This window comes from Mytilus edulis, chromosome 12, assembly GCF_963676685.1.
Source record: "Mytilus edulis chromosome 12, xbMytEdul2.2, whole genome shotgun sequence".
NCBI classification, from domain to species: domain Eukaryota; kingdom Metazoa; phylum Mollusca; class Bivalvia; order Mytilida; family Mytilidae; genus Mytilus; species Mytilus edulis.
The window spans coordinates 28,685,191-28,707,333 of record NC_092355.1 but is presented as its reverse complement, the minus strand read 5'-3'; the positions used below and the strand labels follow the sequence as shown (position 1 = coordinate 28,707,333).

General features: G+C 32.1%; 1 protein-coding gene across 1 annotated transcript; it reads left to right on the top strand.

The window, feature by feature from the left end:
• Positions 1-9,333: 9,333 nt before the first annotated feature.
• LOC139499251 (uncharacterized) lies at positions 9,334-20,339 on the top strand. The gene is made up of 6 exons (XM_071287924.1): positions 9,334-9,451; positions 13,924-14,115; positions 14,764-14,861; positions 17,790-17,892; positions 18,512-18,637; positions 20,263-20,339. The coding sequence occupies exons 1-6, from the start codon at positions 9,388-9,390 to the stop codon at positions 20,337-20,339; spliced, it is 660 nt and encodes a 219-aa protein (XP_071144025.1). The 5' UTR covers positions 9,334-9,387.
• The last annotated feature ends 1,804 nt before the right edge of the window (positions 20,340-22,143 follow it).

The window sequence follows — 22,143 nt, the reverse complement described above, 5'->3', positions numbered from 1 at the left end:
GAGTGGAAAACTGCTTGAAATTGTAGAAATATTCGAAAGTAGCTCTCTCGTTTTGTTCTGCAGCTACGTTAAAGGAACACCAATCAAGTAATCGATCTTTATGACTATGGATTCAATATTCAATGGTATAAAATATCATGTTCTGCTTGTCGTACACTCCAAAGGGGGGGGGGAGAGAATCTACGTCATCACGCAGGGTGTCGGCGATTGAAATGGACCACCATCTTGTCGCTTCAAGGTAAGAATTTTACTTATAATGCCAGTTATATGAAGGTTATGATTATACAAAATAGACCACCAAAGACTATATAAAGTAGGAAAATAAATGAGCCATCGCTCAATATTATTGGTTATCTCAATTTTGCAAACACTTCGATACCAGTTTTAGGAATTATGTCAAACATGCAGGATATCGGCAAAATTTTTCATAACAACATCTTGATTATCAAGAACCGCCTAATTCATCAACAAATGAACATGTCCGAATTCTTTATTGTACTCGGGAAAATACTTGTTACTCACAAATATCCGTCATTATGGTCGAAAAACATCTTATTTTTAAAAAATAGAAAAAGGATGTCGGCAACACATCGAATATCGAAGGATGTTGGGGACACATCATATACTATTTTTAACACATATGTTATTCAACATGTGACTAGATCTAATTTCTTATTTTTTCCGATAAAACTAATGGTCATGACAAGACGCAAATTAAACTTAAACTTGTGCAGGCGAAAACGATCGCGAATACAACCTGATGTTGACCAGCCGACCAGATCGCCCACTAAACCGCCATCCTTAAAAAAAATGAAAACCATGCAAATCCTCATTTGTCATCACAATATAAACGCCTGCCAAAAATATTAAGTTTCACCCATTGTCAATTAGGTGACGACTATTTGATATTCTGGGGGTGGGGGTAGGAGGATTTGTTTTCGATCGGTTATTTATTTTTGTAAACTAAGAGGACAGATTATTCATTTTCTACACTATTGAAGCAAAATTTTTCATTTTCATTAAAGCAAGGGACTGATTATTCATTTTCACAACTATTATTATGATATTCGAAAACAGACAATTTTTAAATGATTTGTTTATTATAAATAATACATGTAAAGTCAAGTCTTGTGATTATCAAGGCTGAGTTATTTATTTTCAAAATCCTCCTGCCGCCCCTTAACCCCCCAAAAAAAAATCAAATGGTTGTCCCCTTACTGAAGAAATTTCAACAAAACCGCCAGTAGACTCGAGCAAAGGTCACGATAAAGGACCAACAGGGCCATGCATACGATTGTTCAATCCACCATTAATTTTCTTAAAATGTCCTGTACCAAGTCAGGAAAATTGCCATTGTTATATAATAGTTCTTTTCTGTGTTTGTTACATTTTAATGTTGTATTTCTGTTGTGTCGTAGTTTTCCTCTTATATTTGATGCGTTTCCCTCAGTTTTAGTTTGTAACCCGGATTTGTTTAAATTTTATTTCTCGATTTATGAATCTCGAACAGCGGTATACTACTGTTGCCTTTAGTAAACACCCGGTAGATGTAGGGCCAGATGAAATGTCATATATATATATACATATATATATATATATATAGTATCAAAAAGACTTGGTCCAATAAATGACCCCTGTGGAACCCCTGGCTTAAGTGAAACTAAATCAGATTTTCACCTTTTAAAACTTTTTTTTTTTCTCGAATATTTACAAAAATTTAATCCTGAAATTGAGTGCATGAAATGGAAGCAAGCAAGGAACACTAGTTCTGTTTTTTTTTTTTTTTTTTTTTTTATCGTATCTTCATAATGGTTGATAAAATCAAAGGACAATTACGATAATAATTTATTAGTGTGTCCCCGACATCCTTCGATATTCGATGTGTTGCCGACATCCTTTTTCTATTTTTTAAAAATAAGACGTTTTTCGACCATAATGACGGATATTTGTGAGTAACAAGTATTTTCCCGAGTACAATAAAGAATTCGGACATGTTCATTTGTTAATAAAGTAAGCGGTTCTTGATAATCAAGATGTTGTTATGAAAAATTTTGCCGATATCCTGCATGTTTGACCTAATTTCTAAAACTGGTATCGAAGTGTTTGCAAAATTGAGATAACCAATAATATTGAGCGATGACTCATTTATTTTCCTTCTTTATATAGTCTTTGGTGGACTATTTTGTATAATCATAACCCTACTATAACTGGCATTATAAGTAAAATTCTTACCTTGAAGCGACAAGATGGTGGTCCAATTTCAAACGCCGACACCCTGCGTGATGACGTAGATTCCCCCCACTTTGCACTCAATAATACTTAAGTTGGAATAGATCTACGAAGACTCAAGAACGGGCATGTGTGGTTTGGCAATTGTACATGCCCACGGCACAGATGTCCAAATATTACTCGGAAGATGTTTTGAGAAGTTACAATGCTACCGGACATGGAAAATTAAACTGTTACAGTATATTACAGAACACAAAACTGGCTATCTTTGCTGTAAACACAAGTTAAAGCTGACAAGGGTTACATTAAAGCTAAAAATCCCAATCCCACGGCATCAAATAATTAAAAAAAAACATATGACCTAGGCCTTTAGCATTGGAGGGCTAAAACTAGCATTGAGCCGTATCCAGGTCCTAAATAGAAAATAAAGAGATGTGGAGTAAATGTACACGGGACAAAATCGCACACAATATATTGAAAAAATACATATTATTAATGAACAGGGCTTTTATTCCTGTTCTTCATCTTGAAAGTAGCGGGAGGGTCTTCAACGAGGAACCGGACCATTGATACTCATTATACAAAAGTAACATGGGTTAGTGCATCGGACTACAAGAACAGAAGTTCCTGGTTCGATCCATGTTCCGAGGAGAACATTGCCAATCCACTATTAATAAATATGTTTAAACTAACAATAGCCACACACTATGTAGATTACATTGTTTTTTATTCATCCTACATATGTCTTTTGATATTGCTTCTACATGTAAATACTAAAAGTCTTACACTGTATCTATATATTTTGCTCCGAGACCAGAATATAATAAAATAAATAAGACAAAACTTGCGCTTTAGATTAAGAAAAGGTCCGAAAATTTTGTAAATTTTTTTCCAGTTCTTCCGGGGTCCTTGGGCCTTTCCGTCGCCAAAATATAGTTTGCTTTATTTGTAATAGAGGCTAGTTAATACGCTTCTATATTATCATCTTATATCAACCTCTCCAAACTTAAAAGTTAAGATCACGCATCCTTAGTGTTTAGATTGATAAAGACTTTTGCATCCGTCGACATTTTCTTCTATTAAAATAATATTGATCTGACAACCGGTGTTCATGTATACTTTAACGACCAGGCTAGTTTTCTTGTTAGTTTTAAAAGTAGTTACCTCCCTTGTTAGTGTGATGTTGTCATCAATCTATTTATTTGTACCACCTTTATATAATATTATATTGTACAATTTAAATTTGTGATTCGTTTAATATTTAAATATAATAATTAATTCTTTATCAAAGATATAAACAAGGTAATTTGAAAGTCTTTGATTACTTCATCACCGTAGTTCAATTCAGAAGTCATGCGGTCTATTTTGTCTACATTACGTTGAATGAATACCGGAGTGTTTGCATTAGCAACATTTACTATCAATGACTGTACATCAAGAAAAGAAAACATTTTACATTATAACTCGAAAAATAATTAAAATTATATACAAAACTTTATGTTCACCCTTTTGGTATGTAACAAAAATCGACAACATTGTTATAATTTCATTGTCTGAAGCACCTTTAAATGAATGACAAATGACAACATTGTCATTTTTTGAATGACAATTAAAAACAGTGTGGGGAATGATAAATTGAACACACTTTCGATTTTCGTTTTTCGTTTTTTGTTTTTGTGAAATCAAAAATGAAAAATGAAAACACTTTCATTTTTCGATTTTAGTTTGTGAGAAATCAAATATGAAAAATGAAAATACTTTTGTTTTTCGTTTTTAGTTTGTGAGAAATCAAATATGAAAAATGAAAATACTTTTGTTTTTCGTTTTTCGTTTTGTGAAATCAAAAACGAAAAACGAAAACACTTTTGTTTTTCATTTTGGTTCTCAAGAAATCAAAAACGAAAAATGAAAACACTTTCGTTTTTCATTTTGGTTTTTAAGAAATCAAAAACAAAAAATGAAAACACTTTTCGTTTTTTGTTTTTTGTTTTTGATATTTCAAAACGAAAAACGAATGGACGCAGATATACACGGACCGCTTTTATTACCATTCTTCATCTCAAAGTCACAGTGAGGCCTTTAATGTCTTCACCTATTACGGAATTACTCATGATCACTGTATTTTTTTTTTAATTCAAAATGAAAAAATATTATTTAATTTTACAAATACATGTATGTTCAAAATTCATAATGATTATAGTCATATTTGTTGTGAATTATTTTTATTTTACCTGTGCTACCTGTAAAACGAATGCGCGCAAGTGTAACCAAAAGCTGCGCGCAAACGAAAAAAAAAATAATAATCCTCAAATGCGCGAAAATCACCATATAATTGTCCCTTTAAGTCAATACCTAACCCTTTATATTGTAAAATGTAAAATGCAAATAAGCTAGGATTCCCCACCTTTTAACTTTATAAGTTGGTAAACATTGTGTATGGGTAAACTACAATCCCGTCCCCTTTTCATAAAAAATATGACCTCCTGATTGAGAAACACGACGGATGCCATATTGGAACAGAATGTGTCCACCCTTCCGATGAAGCAGTTTTTTATTTGGTTCGTGTTTCTGAGTCTTTGGTTTTTTTAATGTTGTCACTTATGTCACTTATTGTTAGCCATGACATTGTCTGTTTATTTAGGAGTTCGAAAGTCCCTTTGGTATCTTTTGTATTCTTAAGCATATTTAAAACAAACCATCACAATAAACTTTTATATTATCGGCGCTTGCAATGTTTACAAGACTCGTGTATCAATGTTATATCACTGGGCGACGTCACCAAGAGGGTCCGTGATGCTATGTCATTGTATTCCTCTCAGTTTTGAGATATGGTCCCTTTAGAAAAGTTTTGTATTTCTTTTATTTGAAAGTCGTTGTCATTTAGACAATTATAGAATATCGTTTGTTGTTATTCGGCTGGTCAACATACTTCTTAATGTTCGCTTAACGTTGTGTGTTAGGATTTTAAAATTTTCAATCTGCTGTCTATGTTTTTGGACGCATTGAAAAAGTTTACCTTCTGTTTATTTTATTTAGCGTCTTCATATTTTGTTAAGGTGAGGCAATACATGCAATACATCTAATTAATTTAAAATTTGCACTTAAAAAGAAGTTCCTGAAAAAGTTTGTAATAAAAGTCTTCGTACCCGACGTCAGTATCTTCATGTAAAGATGCTTTTTGGTGGTTGAAATAAAGAGTCTGTTATTTAGTGTGCCATTAGGTCGTCAGCTAGTTTCTAGATATATCTCAGATGTCTCCTGGATATGATCTACCAAATACCTCCAGGTGACGAATCGTTAAGGTTTACAGCACATTCTACACGTGTTTAAATGTTGCATCTTTTGACGTGTGACCAACCTTAGTTTAAAAAATTTGGGCAGATAATTGACGTAGTTGGTAGAAGAAGTAAACTATTGCATGATTTGTGCACGTATTTTTTTCATTATTGTTTTATGTTATGCGGTTTTCTTGCTTTGTATTGTTATACTCAATGGTAATTTTTAAATGTTTAAACCTAATCTTTTATCATGTTCTCTGGTATGTATGTGCGCCCGTTCGTTCGTCCGTCCGTTCGTTCGTTCGTTCCTCCGCTCGTTTTTTCGTCCGGTCGTTCGTTCGGTCGTCCGTTTGTTCGTCTGCCTGTCCCGTTTCAGGTTAAAGTTTTTGGTCAAGGTAGTTTTTGATGACGTTGAAGTCCTAACAACTTGAAACTTAGTACATATATTCCCTATGATATGATCTATCTTATTTTAATGCTAAAGAAGAGTTTTTATCTCAATTTCACGGTCCACTGAACAGGGAAAGTGGAAGTGCGAGTGGGTCATCCCTGTAGTATGGAAAATTGTAAAATGAAAAATACATGTCAAAGATTTCTTATAATCTTTCACTTTATTTCCAGCTTTAATTATGTCAAATAACTGTGCTGATAGAAAATAAGGATTTTGTCTTAAGAAAAGTATTTCTTAGAGGCAAGTCAATGATCATTACAGGACTTTTTCGTCAATCTTCATCAGTTCAAACTGATTTATTAACGCTCAAATAAATATGAGATAAAGAGTCAAAATGTTTAATTCTTTCCATACAAACTTGTTGATTGGTTGTTAATGGAATTAGTTAAATATCAGGGTTCATTCTGAAATGCTAATTCTTGTGGTTTTATCTTTTTACTCCTTAAATCTGTATATGAATTTTATACTTCCCTTTTGAAAACATACGGCTGTCGCCATGACTTTGTACAGCATTATTCAATGTTTATTTCACAAACAGTTGTGAATTTGATCCCATTGTCGCACTGCTTGTCCGTTGTTCTTATAGTGTGTTTTATTTAACGCAGCTTTTTCTTTGCCTTTGGATATTCTCACTTGTTGAAGTCAACTTTAAAATCATTGGTCAGATATGTATCGACTGGTTTTACATTTGCGGACATTCTGCCATCGATTAGGAAACGAAAAATGTGCCATACATTAGGAATCCTATCAATCTGCCATTGATTTGGGAAGGCATTACTTTATTTTTTTTCTGCAGTTTATATGCTAAAATTGAGAAAGGAAATGACTACCTATTTACTATTATATTATTTATTTGTGCGTTTCTCTGTGTCGAGTGTTCTTGCTTATAATTGGAATGTATTCTTGTTACGTAATGTTATCATTTTAGCAATGAGGTTTGGCTAACCATAAAACCAGATAAAACCAACTATTTTTTTTCTCATGCCAAATCATGAATATGGCAACTGTTATGTAGTTGTACGCTTTAAGGTGTGTTGGCGCTTGTTTTAGTTGCACGCTTAGTGTGTCTATTGTTTCTTTCAGTAACTCTTATGAATGGTGTGTTTTTCTCGTTTTCAGTTTGCAACCCAGATTTGTCTTCTCTCAATCGATATATGACTTTTTAAATAAAAGTAACTACTGTTGCCTTTATTTATCACATTTGCAAGTGATCTGGAACCCACCATAGATTTGAGTCCTCACATTTTAATTAAAATCTCTTATATTCTGATATATTTTACATTCAGCTAAACATAGAAAATCGTCAAAATCATCAGGTGAGTAGGTAAGGATATTGGACGCTGGTCCGTCTATTTTATACACTGATATCAATCAATATATGTCGACAAACAAGTTGTTTTTATTGATAACGTCTTCAAAGACAAATCGTGCTTCACAACAATTGCCTTTGTCAGTGTGTGATATCTAATTTCGAACTACAATACAATATAAATATTCAGTTTATGAATGTATATATCTTCCCTAGTTTTGGTATAATCAGAGAAAACTGGTTAATTTGTTTATTTCTATTAGTAATCATCATAGACATTGCCAAAATATTGATCACAGATCTACTAGTATGGACATTAAATCATTGTTTGACAGAGCTATAATATAACTAGTGATGTTAGAAACTGGACGCGATTTATAAAACTAACCTATGCATTCCTTGCACGAAAGAACTTTGGTAATTTGACGTAATAGATACATTAATAGAAACAGTTCAGATTGAACAATTCTAAATCCGCACAAAAACCGTGGGCGATCTGTGCGTTAAACTTGTTGACAGATCCTGGTCTATATTTGACAACCGCCGTGTAACTTATATGAATAATGTTGTTTTGTTTTATCAAATTCTAAATCAATGCGCAACAGTGAATTGCTAACCCTATTTAAAGCAAATATCAATTTCATCAACCTTCTTTCGTGTGAATTTTCCTACCATAAAGTTTTTCTGAAACTAAAAGCGTTGTTTGGATAAAGGAGTGACAATATAAAAATAAGAAGATATGGTATGATTGCCAATGAGACAACTCTTCAAAAGAGACAAAATGACAAGACTGTTTATGATATAATTAACATAGATATTGATTTAGCGCAATTAAGGAATAACCCTCAAAACAAATGCAACAGCAACACATACCCCTCATAGCAAAATCTAAGGGAGACCGGAGTTCACCAAAAAGTGAAGGAAGACCCTGCTCAATATATATGCGACACCAGTAGTATAGCTTATATGAGTGCCAACTCGGTGATAGGACTAGTAAAGATGATATTGTTTTGGAAACGACATTAATTTCATATCGTTTGTCCTTTGAGAAACATGTATTCAATAATATTCCACCAAATTGTAATAGCGTCCGATAATCAGGGCATCATGCAGTTGTAAAATCGCTGTTCAATAGCAATTGATCAATTAAGCGAACACAAATCCGGGTTACAGACTAAAATCAATTAAAAGCAAATCTACTAACTATTTGAAGAAAACAGCGATATTTTGACTTGGTATGTGACATATAAAGAAAAAACGGTAGGTTAATATAAAAAAAAAAAGATGTGATATGATTGCCAATGAGGCAACTGTCCACAAGAGACCAAAATGACACAGACATTAACAACTATAGGTCATCGTACGGCCTTTAACAATGAGCAAAGCCCATACCGCATAGTCAGCTATAAAAGGCCCCGATAAGACAATGTAAACAATTAACTTTTTTTGTAAGGCTAAGCTAACCTTCCAATTAAAGAGACTATTAACAATACCGCTGAAATGACATTATCATGTGAAAGAAAATCTTTTGAACTTTGAATTTTGACTTTCTCTTCACTCTTAGATTGATAGCGTCTTATGATCGACATGACATATGTAGATGCTTATATAGAAATGTCACTTAGGTCTTTCCGTTTTTGTATTTCCCTATGAGTTCGGTATTTTTGACTTTTTACATTTCAAATTAAGAGAAAGGGTTCCTTTTGAATTAAATTGTAAATCCATGAAACTTGCGCATGAACCGGTTTACTTTTGAATGTATTTCTGTTCTCAATTTTGAATGTATGTGTATAAGCGTCTGGCAAGATTTTTTGAGGTAAGAAATTGATTAATGTGTTTAACAGTAAATAATAATAGAAAGAAAAAAATCATTAAATAGCAAAATTTAATCTAGTGTAAACTTTTTTATTCTAATAAATTGCAATTTTACTAGTTAATGCCTTAGCAGTTTTAAGGTACAAAATGGGAAGCATGCATCAAGTACAGTGTAATTCACCCAACTTCCTTGAAGTGTTATCATGTGTAAACATGTTATATCAACAACCGACTTAAAAAGATGGTATTCACTTTAATGTATCAGATCTACTTCCTTGTTGTGTTGCTAAAAGATTTAAAAAGCAATGGGTAAATATATAATGTGGATGACCCTTTTTGCTTTCGTTAGGAATATGGAATGTGTGAAAGGTAAGTAACGATGAATTTATTTTTATTTCTATTAAATATGATATTGTCAAAACGTGGTTTTTTTTTTTAGTTTAGTGTGACGTCCATTCTCGCTGAACAATTGAAGCCCGTATTTTTGTGTGTCTTTTATTTGTTGTCCTCGGTTATTTTATTATCTTTATATAGATATAGGAAGATGTGGTGTGAGTGTCAATGAGACAACTCTCTATCCAAATAATAATTTATAAAAGTAAACCATTAGACTAGTATGGTTGTTGTTGTCAATTTTACACATTCCCCTTTTCCGTTTTAAATTTCAATTGAAATGTGTCGAATAAAGGCCCTAATGAATGAATATATTTTGGCATGGATTAGGGTATTAATGTGTAAATCCAGGTTAATCTTTCTGTTTACGACAACTGATAAATGCATGCATATATTTAAACCTCATCAACAGATTCTTTATCTGTTTGTCTATGTACTATTGAGTTAAAGATAAAAGAGATTGTACTATTAATTTTTGTAAACCAAATAGTTACACGATTAACAACACGTTAATTAGATATCAATGTTTATATATTTTTTTTCTCGATTTTTAAAACATGTATACGTAATAAAAGAGGGACGAAAGATACCAAAGGGACAGTCAAACTCATAAATCGATAATAAACTGACAACGCCATGTTTAAAAATGAAAAAGACAAACAGACAAACAATAGTACACATGACACAACATAGAAAGATGCTAAAGAATAAGCAACACGAACCCCACCAAAAACTAGGGGTGATCTCAGGTGCTCCGGATGGGTAAGCAGATCCTGATCGTCGTGTTGATTTTGTGATAACAAATTCGGTAAATTGTTTAATTCGGTAGGTCACATTCATGAAAGGGAAGGGGACTGTAGTTAGGAACATCTCCGATATCATTTGTGAAACGGTTATTCCATAACAGTCAACCAACTCGTGATGGCGTCCATAAAATTTACGAAGGGATGATTTCAACTTCACCATTTGGAACTCTTAGTTTAATAGCTTCCTTAACAAGTGTCTGACATATTTGAACATTGAATCATATATAAATTATACTACATAAAAAGTTCATAGTTTCGAAACTTCGGTATTTGTAACGCTATCTGTGATAAAAACGTTATATGTACATTTGCAAAAAGCACTAAATACAAAGTACGTCATATTTGTGATAGAAAAAAGATAATGAAGAAAAAACAATTTTAAGATCACAAATACTCCTTATTACGGACTTTTTCAGCTTTGTGTATTTAAAAACATGAACATTTCATGTTACTGAAATTTCAGATTTTCTTTAATTTATAAATAATTACATTAGATGTATGTTTCATTATAATATTTTATTCTGATTGGCTAACTGCACATCACGTGTTATTCCGTAAGCAGTTGCATTGCTCAATACAACTTTTCACTCATGATAACACGTGTTCCAACAATATTAAAAGTGCACAGGTGAATTAAATAATAAAATATATAAAATTCGTGTTTTCATGATCATAGCTAAAAAATGTAATTATAAGTATTGAATGCTTCTTTTTGTAACTTTATAGGGTTGTAAAAGCGTTGACCGTGCGTACATTTTTAGAATGTACTTCGGTCAACGCTTTTACACCCCAATAAATTTACAAAAAGAAGCATTCAATTCTTAAATGAAATATAATTGTTTTCTTAAAAAGTAAGGTCTCAATTTTGATTATAAAAAAGTTCAACCAATTCTAAGTATGTCTATCTTCTATTACTTGCTTTTCAAATAAGCATGTGTCACAAAACTTTGTGAAATGCACAATTCCTGTAACATTATTACTTTCTTATTCATAAAAACATGACCTAAGTTTAACATGTTAAATCTGTAGGACTCAAATCTATGGTGGGTAATCTATGGTAAATGTGACGTAATGCCACCCAAATCTATGGCAGATTTTTTACAATCCTGATCTATGGCAAGTTTTGTAATTTCCTAATCTATGGCGGATTTTTGATGTTTCCAAATCTATGGCAGATTTTATGTAAGTGTAGTTATTTTATTGTGACGTTATATTTTACTCTTTTTCCCGGAAAATTACGTAGTTCATAAATCTGCCATAGAAAGGAGAAAACAAAAATCTACCATGTCACGTCATATTTGCCATAGGTTAGAAATTTGGAACCCGCAAAAGATTTGAGTCCTACAAATGTATAGCGCCTTTATGATGTTTATAAACAGTAAAGGCATAAGCACTTCCAAAGTTTGAACCTGCATTCTTAAGAACCGAAACAAAATAGTTGTTTTTGTTTATAGGCAAGTCAATAAGACAGGAATGATGCCAATGATAACACAATGAAACATCGTGTATTCAAAATATTGTCTTCTATAATAAAATAGTCGAAAATTAACTATCAATTGTTTTACTGACTCATTATACCCAATATACAAAACTTTAATACAAGCTGTTTCCTAAAACCTCATTCAATTTTTAATGTAAAAACAGTCTAACGATAAACCATGCTGCAAGTATATTAGTTGTCGTTACAGTTCATTTCAATAAATTGAATATACAATGCCCTTCTTATTATTTAACTTGGATTTCTATACTTCATCAGGTAAAAAAAACAAACACCTTAAGGTAGAATACCAGAACGATAAATGCAAAATATTGTATATACACAATCCTAACTTTTATATTAAGGCATTTGTACGCCCTTCCTACGTCAGGATACTGATCTTTGTTAGTCGTGTATGTTTTTTTAATTCTAGTTCATTTATGTTTTGAAGTTTGGTAGGACGTCCATATTCATTCAATTAGTACACATTTTTCTTAACGGGCCGGCTGAGACCCACATGTTTTTGCTGCATTGAAGACCCATTGGTGGTCGTCGGCTTTTGTCTGCTCTTTGGTCGGGTGTTTCCCCATTTTCATTTTCAATTTTACATACCTAAATTAACACTTCGTAAACAAAAATAGAGACAAACTATGCTCTATGCATGTTAAAAAGCATCAAAATAGTTTAATTCCATGCTTTGAACAATGAAATAAGTATAACCTTAGATACAACTTTTAATCGGTAGAGATAACTGTAAGATCGAGAGCAGTTAGGAATACAATGGTACTGGAACCCCAATGTTAACATTCTGAAGCTTGTTTTAAATGAAGGACTGAAATAAAGGCAACAGTAGTATGCCGCTGTTCGAAATTCATAAATCGATGGAGAAAAAATCAAATCCGGATTACTAAAACTAAAACTGAGAGAAACACATCATATATAAGAGAAGAACTACGACTGAAAAGTAACACAACACCAAAAAGTAACACACACAGAAATGAACTATAATATAACAATGGCCATTTTTCTGATTTGGTACAGAACATTTTAAGAAAAAATGGTGGGTTGAACTTAGTTTTGTGAGTTGCCAAACCTCGCACCTTCATATATTTGGCATTGAGCGTTCCTGATGAAGGTATATCAAGAAAAGCGCTTCAGACGCAAGAAATTATTAAACGTGTTGTTTTCAACTTTTTATGGCGATGTTAAATAAAGTACAAAAATTACACCATTACATGCCAGGAATTTAGTACAAATAAATGCAAGAACATCCAGGACAGAGAATTAATGTGTGTCCTGCATAAATAAAAGATCAAATAAGGCAAAATACCACAACACAGTGTAGTTTTAGATATAATTAAAAGTGTGCCAATGAGACAACATAGGTGTGTTTGATTTGTTTTAAGTTTTCATATACAAGTCATATTCAAGTACATGAGATAGTATATATGATTAGTAATGGTGGGTCAAATTAAACCTGATTGAGTAGCTAGCTAACCGTCTCACTAATATGACATTCGCATGACATGCCATTATGTTGGCAACACTGTGTGACCAAGCGAAGCAGATTTAATTAATAGGTAAAGATAACACACAAATGGGTAGAGCAGTCATAATTGTGTTTAAACTTGATCACTATAAAACAAGCGAATATGTCAACAACGAAACACATAATGGTATATATACGTAGCACATAATCACTGCATGCACTCAACGTGTTCAGCTATTAAAATAAAAAAAGAATGTCAACATTGAGAATGAAACATGGTCGAACCTTTTGAGTGATTGATTCGATCCCAGAAAAAAACCAGTCTTATGTAGGTAAAACAATAAATTACATACATCATCTAATTGAACAGACCTAGAAAATTCAATCGCACGTTGTTGCTATCTAATTATATTTACATTACTGTAGGTGTCGTGTTGTATTACAGTCGGCAGGCTTCGAATGTAATATCGATTCGTAATTAAACGTTGTTTATACTAAAATACACGAAATGATCTCATCGATATCATGCATTTTCAATAGTTATTTTATACTTTTTGAAATTTGTATTAACGTTTGTGTATGTTAGAATCGATGACCATCAATTTGACAGCTTAGGTCCCTTTGAATATCAATATCAACATATAGGAATAATATCTTTTAATTTTTATTTTTAAAGCACACAATTTTCCATCTGATCCAGCATATCATGCAGACAGACAAACGTGGCAAGTTGCTTCTGATAGATGTGGCAATAATGGATTAGAGTTTGACGAAAGGGTATTGAGGAATATTGCCATACTGCAAGATAAGGAATTCTGGATTGGAATTGCTATTTACCGTATAACTACACCATGGATTGAAACTATTGGTACGTCAAATTTCATTGCAGTATGAAAATAATTAACCATATCAAATTTTCAAATGATTAATATGTACATGTACAGTAGCAACATAAAAAAATATCGAACCATTGAGATGGGGTTTGTTTACTTTACACAATGATTTGACTATAATATGTAAAATTATCGAAAGCATTAAAAAGGCTTTTGGTAAGTCAAGCTTATATTTCGTATCATTGAGGAAATCACATAAATTAATAAAATATAATGCTCATTTTCATATAAGCACGTGTCTATGTGTGCAAGAACGATGTACAATGGAATTATTACTTCTTTACAAATTAGTGTTATTCATGTTATTATTACAATAATAACTATTTAAGACTTGAACGCTTCTTTTCGTCGTTTCTTTTTTTTTTCAAAGTTTACTGAAGTAATTTTTTACAACTCTATATAATTACAAAATAAAGCATTTAACGCATATAAATATATGTCTTTTTATTATCATGAGCAGTTTCAGTAACGGTCATTCATTTAGCATCTTTTCTGAGCGTTTTTGGTAGAATTTAAATTCACAATTATTATTTGATAAGCACTTGTCGTTGCTTCCTTCGTCAGAGCATTGCTTTAGTTTTTACAAATCATACATGATGTTGTTTTTGGTTTTAAGTTTAAAGGTTGTTATGAAATGCCAGATGGACCGGAAATTAAAAAAAGTCCTTCGATTGTATTATGCAAAAAGCGTTGTGAGACATATCAGTTCTTTGGTTACAGTGTAAGTATAAAATGTTTTTTAACATGTTAATTGTGAATTTTATGGCTTTTTATTTTATTTACTTCATTTGAATCGGTACAATTTCAATAGATCAACAGAAAGACAAAACAAATCCAAACAAAATGCTAATGCAATACAACATTACAGGAAGACAAAGAGAAATACAAAGCACCATACAATGGATATTTTCTTTACAGGAATTGTGAATGAAATTTAATACGTTTATCTAAATATGAAAGTCACACAAAAATGTTCAATTACCACGATTCTAATGCAAATGCATTCAAGCAACACAACACTACAATTCGCTTACTCACAGTCTCAATAACGATGGTGTCCACCTCGTGCAGCAACGTAATCTCTACAACGACGTGGCATTGACCTGACCAGACGTCGGATACGGTGGTTTTATTTTGTTTAATGTTTTTCCATTTTTCCAGTAAAGCAATTTCAAGTTCGCGCAGCTTAACTAGTGGTGGCTGTCGTCGTCTTATGGCTTGTCCAATTTGATCCTATAAGTATTTAAATGGACTCAAATATGACGAAACGGCTGGCCATGGTAATGTCTGAACATGGTTGTCATAGATGCACGTAGGTGTGAGTGGTCCGTAGTGTACACGAGCGTTATCTTGTTGAAAAAGATTAACATCTTGATGCCTAGCAATAAACGGTACAATAGTCGGCTATTTAACTTTATCAATGTAGTGTTGGGCGTATACATTGTCATTGAAAGTGATGAGTGGAGTTATATGGTTGAACAATATTCCTCCACATACCATGACACTACCAACACCACAACGATTTGTATATTGAATACATGAATCCGCATAGCGTTCTCTTCTTCGTTTCCACACACGATTTCGTCTATCACTACGGCGAAGATGGAATCTTGACTCATCCATCCAAAAGACAGTTGTCCGTTGTCTTTGTGACCATCTCTGACGCTGTTGTGTTCATCATATGCGATTTAGACGTCGTACTGCTGTCAGCATGGTACTACAGAAAGAACGCCATACACTTAATCCACTGATACGCATACGGCGTCTTATCGCCTTTTATTCAAAATTGTCTCCTATGAACGCCGATAGGCTCTTGTGTTGACAGCTGTACGGAAACAATCTCGTGTTGAAGACGAATGTATCGGTCTTGTTGGGCAGTTGTTGCTTTCTGTCTTCCTGGACGTGGCTTATCATTCAAACACCGAGTTTAGTTGAATCTTTGGATGAGTCGGGTAATTGTAGAGGCCGAACACTGCATTCTGCGTGCAATTTTACGACATGAAATGCCTCTTTCCACCATGCCCCAAACTTCATATCTCTGGTAGTCTGAAAGTCTTGGCATTTATATAAATTAGTTTACTGCAGAGGCTTAAAGAGGATTGGAAATTTCAATTCTGAAGCAAGGCTTTCCAAAATAAACATGAGAAAATCACTCGTGCTAATGCGGTACACTCAGTTCTCCCCCCTTTTTGGTAACCAAGGACGTAACTTTTTTTCTAAAATCATTAAAGCTTTAAGTTGTCGAATTAACTTTGACAATTTATTTTCGAATCGATATAGGTAATAATTTTTAAAAAAAAATATATTTGAATTATACAAGCGTTTTCATTGGCGTTTGTATGCTTCATGGTGTATTTATACCATAATATATGGTGAACGGGATGAATATTTTCCTCTGTATTATTAATATACATTTCCTCGACTGTGGTGTTCTGTTGTCTCTTTTTACAAATGTTTTACTGGTATGTTTATATCACTGTTTGCTCAAAAAGATGTGCAGTTACGTTGATAAAGTGAAAGTAATTGTTTTGTGTCTTTTTATCTATTTTCTTCATTCAAATAGTTCGTTTGAGATATTCCAAAAAAAAACCATTTTGTATTATGTATGACTTTTCCTTATGATTTCGTTCATGACTTGAGACAATCCATATTAGAGATTATTACAGAAATTAAAACTTTTACTATTTTTTTTATATACATATCCTGAATGCAAACTTTGGAGATTTATATTCGTGTTTAATGATTGAATATACGGATAATTGCCCATATAAGTACGTGTACAGATAAAAAAAAAAAAAAAAAAAGCTGTGTCTACAGTGTCATTCATGACGAAAGCTGAATAAATAAACACCACCTTTGTTTTTTGTTTGTTTTTTTTTTGGGGGGGGGGGATTCTTTGCAGTTTCTTACTCAAAATGGAATTGTTTGTCTTTGTATTTGTTTGAAGAAGAATAGTACACTGAGTAGGGACATGAATAAAGGCAACAGTAGTCTTCCGCTGTTCAAAATCCGAAACCGAGGAAAACACATGAATGAATGAAGCAAATTAACGCTAATGAATACATCTGTGTTTGCGTGTTTTGAGTCCGTTCTGTGGTAACACTTAGATCGCATGTCTTATGCAAAATACACACAATTCAGCGGTTTTTTTTTGTTTTTTTTTTGTCCTTGGAGAGCTCGTTGCTTTCGTATTTGTTTCGTATTTGAATAATTTTCACATTTTGAAATCCATTAACTTTTCTCTACGAAATGCGTTTAACTCATTGTTGTTGATTGTATATAAAGACTTGTAGTTGTTCGAATCTTTTTTCTTTAAATATTTTATGGGTACTGGTCTTTGAATATTCCAATTATATAACTTCCCCTTACGCTAATCTTTTGAGTATTTGTATTCCTCAAATTAATATGTTTCATTGATAGACTATTTTAAAATGTCATCAGTATCAGAGTATATTGCAAAACTTAAACGCTATTAATTGAACATCAATTTTGTAAAGATTTTATCATTATTTCGTACCTCAGAAATGTCAGAATTTGGATTGTATTCTTAAATCTCAAATTTTTAATTCAATTGTCAAAGCTTATCTTTAAACTCAAGTGATTTTCCCGAGCTATCACAAATAAAGTCCGATATTTTATCTACCTACAGGAGTCAACAGAAAACTGTTTCTGTCAACACAATGAAAGTAGCTCCTTCAATCTAAGTCATTGCATAGATAATAATGATTCTAAATATTCCTTCGTTTATAAAGGTAGGTACAACATGCAGATTTAGACTTAGACTGCTGTACTCCTATTTTTGACGCTTTTTCTTATATGCCTGTTAGTTTTGTTCACGCATCGTTGTCAATATCGGGAATTTGAGACGACTGTAATACAAGTGAGAGGTTTAGCTAGCTATACAACCAGGTGCAAGTCACCATTTTCTACATATGAAAATACCTGTATAAAGTCAGAAATTTGACAATTCTTATCCGTTCTTTTGATGTGTTTTATCTTTTGATATTGCTATTTGATTAGGGACTGAATTTGTAAATAATTGATTAAATTTGTATATGATGAACTGCATTTGTGTATAGAAAATAACAAGTAAATTGTACTTTTTTCTCAATTTTATATTGACACCTGTACTATTACGTTGTTTGAATGATGCTTAATATTTATTTCCAAAGAAAATGTTACCTTATTCAGCCAAGTCTGAAATCTTTCTATATTTGTTGAACTGCTCATATCAACTTTTGTACATGCTTCTCCCATCCATTTCATTTGTTTCATATACTTTGCACTAATCTTCTCATTGGGTATTTTGTTTATATTTTATAATGATCCATGATACGTTATAATTTTTCTTTTACATTATACCGAATCTAGTATTCACTGGGCATGTGTCTGACAATGGTGATGGGAAATGTACGACTTTAAGCTGTAGACCAGGAAGCAATGGATTAAAATCAGCTGATTGTGATGCCTCAGATTATTTAAGGTCCAGTAGATGTGGTAAATATTCTTTGTTATGTGTTTAATTGCAACTAATATGTACTATTTGTTTTACAAAATGTCGATGTGTCATAAATGACAGTTACAATATATGTGACCAGCCACGACATATCCAGGCTTATGGAGGAAGAACTTCATTGTGAGAAAAACGCCGTTAACTATATGTGACAAGCCACTTCCAGGCTTAGGAGGGTACATTGTCTTAAATTTGCTTTTTGTATATTTATCTAGAATATTCCGAAACAAAACTCTCTGTCATGTTATTATGACATATTTGTTGTAATAGCAATGAAACGAGTCATTTCGAATACCGGTATGAAAATGAGACTGTTCTATGACGACTTTTATTTATTGAAGGCACTAATCTATAAAATACAAAATTATTGTATTTATTGGCTCTTAGTAATGTTGAATAGCATATTTGAATAAATCTTCAAAGACTTAAATTTACTACAATACAAACAATTCTTAGCTCTATTTTAGAACATGTAATTTAAACTTGTTGAAATGAAGTTAGATTAAATTTGGCAAAGTAAAATAATTCCTTTTTTTTTAAATTCGTCTTTTAATTTAGATTTATCATGCATGTTTATAAACATAGTATACGACGCGTAACAGTTTATAAGTAGGTGTTCTAATATATGCATTTGATACGGTGTATTTCTTATAAATATATTTCAGACTTCATTTATATGAAAGAAAATTTATAAAGCAGAGCATTTTTTTTTTGTAGCTCTTTTTTAGAACATGTAATTTAAACTTGTTGGAATGAAGTTAGTTTAAAATTTGTCAAAGTAAGCTTTAAGAATTCCTTTTTTCAGTTTAGATTTATTATACATGTCTCTATACTTAGCATGCGACGGGTAACAGTTTATAAGTAGGTGTACTCTTATATGCATTTTATACGGTGCATTTGTTAGGGATATATTTCAGATTTCATTTATGAAAGCAAATCTATAGAGCAGAAATTAAATTTTTTTTTGTAACAATTTAAAATGTAGATTCAAATATTTTTCACTTCAAACGATAAAGTAAAACATCTTCAAAACTTATATATGATGTATAGTTCGGCGTCCGCAAAAAAGAAGCCAAGGAAAGTGTTTATCTCTTCTTCACTAATACGTATTTCATTGAATCTCGATATTTATCATGTTTATAATTTTTCTAACATTGACGTTCTTCCTCCATAAGCCTGCAAAATGTCATGGCGGGTCACATATGAGAAAGCACGAACTTACTCCTTTGAAAGTGTGATTTTATCTTGTTTCAACTTTCTTTTATATTAATTTTGATCTAAGAATTGTCGCATAGCAACACGGAGATATGCCTTTTAGGTAGGTGGAGCGTTCAAATATTCAACGACAGTTTTTTATATGTCAAAATATGTCCGTATATCTGTGAAGGATATGATATGAATTTGTTTGTGGTTTGCAAAATGAATTTGAAAAATGCGAAATAATTTTATAATTGGGATTGTGTATGGGTTGATCATGTTGATAAAAATTACTGTTAACCATTTTGGTCAATGTATAAGCTAATTGCACGGGTTAATAGTTATCGATGACTGGGGTAGTGACCACAATTGTAAATGTGGTGTATCTATTTTGTAGATTTTTTTGTTACAGAATTTGACATTTTTAAAAAGAATTTACTAGGTAAAGTATCGTGTACTGTTACGATAGACTTTATTATTGTAGCTTGATGGCTTTTTAAGGCAGATACATATTGTATTTAAGAAATAAAGTTTGAAGTGTTCCCTGCGCCATTCACTATTCAAACTTGTGTTTGTTCTATTGAATTTAGAAAGTAATTAACAGGCTAGTGTTGAAGTGTACATAATTGCATGTGCTCAATTGTGTACACATATTTTCCAAATAGATGGAGTTTTATAGCCAATAAATGCTATATCTTTGGTAAATCAAAGTGTATTTAAACATAATGCAATTAAACATAATTGCGAAATATGTATTTCAAAAAGCTTTTCATAATGGGACCTTCATTCTTTCAATCTGTTTGACTACAAATCTGTTAAATGTTAACGTTTTCATATTTTTCTACAAGAAACCTCCGTCGGAAACAATTTTCACAGCCTGACCAGATACAATCAAACCGAATATTATGTTTAAAAGTCCTACCCAATTAATGTTAATTACACATTTCATTTTTTTTTATCTCTTCCAAGATGATAGATCCATAGTGGCATGGGGTGAACCGTATGTAAAAAGCAAACAATTATGCCTTGAAAGATTTCAGCTTTTACTACCACCTGATACTTATTGCCAAAGGAACAGTAATGAAGGGATCCCTTCCTGGACAAATGTTTTTCGAGCGGAAACCGAAGTAAAGATGACAACAGGTGAAATAATAATAATGTTTTATCAAATATAAGAAAACAAATAATTGGTCACATAACAAGAATTTTCTCAAACATTGTTAAAGTTGAAGAAAAGTTTTGACAAGTTTTGCACAATGTTTAAGGTTTAGTCTTCATTAACACACTATTATAGATTTTTTTCATTTAAGGAAAGTGTTAAATATCCAAAATTTAAACAACTCGTTAAATGAAATTTCATGAAATGAATTCTTTACACCAGACGCATGTTTTGTGTACATAAGACACGCCAGTGATGCACAAATCAAATCATTTAAAAATCCGTAATAACTTCAATCAAATTAGCAGGGCATTGAGGACCGTAAGGCAATCTCTACCGGGATAGAAAAATCGTTTGAGTTCTGAACACTTCTATTATTACCATATACATGATATTAAACAGTAATAACCATTGTACATATTTTTTTCATATTTTTCTAACTAAACGCATTACAATTCAACATGTTCAATAGGGATAAGTGGTATAATAAGGATACATGATATAATGAAAGTAGAATTAAAAATACCAAACTTTAAGGAATTTCAAAACCGAAATTCTTTTGTCAAAAGGCAAAAAAATCAAAAGCTCAAATTCATGAAAAAACTGGAAAACAATGGTTATATTTCTGACTTTTTACAGGTATTTCTTTAAACCTGATCGTATAGCTAGCTAGACCTCTAACTCATATGACAGTCACATATAATTCATAAAGACACTTTTGATTTTGTGTTCATGAATAGAGGACATAACAGAGTAAAGCCACATTCACATTTGTCAGGTTTTCTTAAACATTCCTTACAAAACTTATTTTCAAATAAAAAATGCATTGTATAAACGATATCGTTAGATAGAATGAAAATAGAACGCAGAAAATGTGTCAAGTAGACAACAACCTGTATATATTGTTTACTAGTAAAATAGACGCCATACTAAACTCGGAAACTTGTGTTAACAATTTGAATGTAAAGACATCTTCGATGAAAAAATACAAAAACCCTTACAGGACGCATTGTGCCTGATATTCATATGAGGAAGACATAATCTTTCATTCAGTTTAATTGAGGTCTGGAGCTGACATGTCAGTAAGTCCTAGTAGTCTGTTGTTATTTATATATGATTGTAACTTTGTTTATT

Coding starts and splice junctions, on each gene's coding strand:
- LOC139499251 (XM_071287924.1), top strand. CDS start 9,388: ATGGGTAAATATATAATGTGGATGACCCTTTTTGCTTTCGTTAGGAAT. Junction 14,116..14,763: donor ACCATGGATTGAAACTATTG/GTACGTCAAATT, acceptor TTAAGTTTAAAG/GTTGTTATGAAATGCCAGAT. Junction 17,893..18,511: donor ATATTCCTTCGTTTATAAAG/GTAGGTACAACA, acceptor TACCGAATCTAG/TATTCACTGGGCATGTGTCT.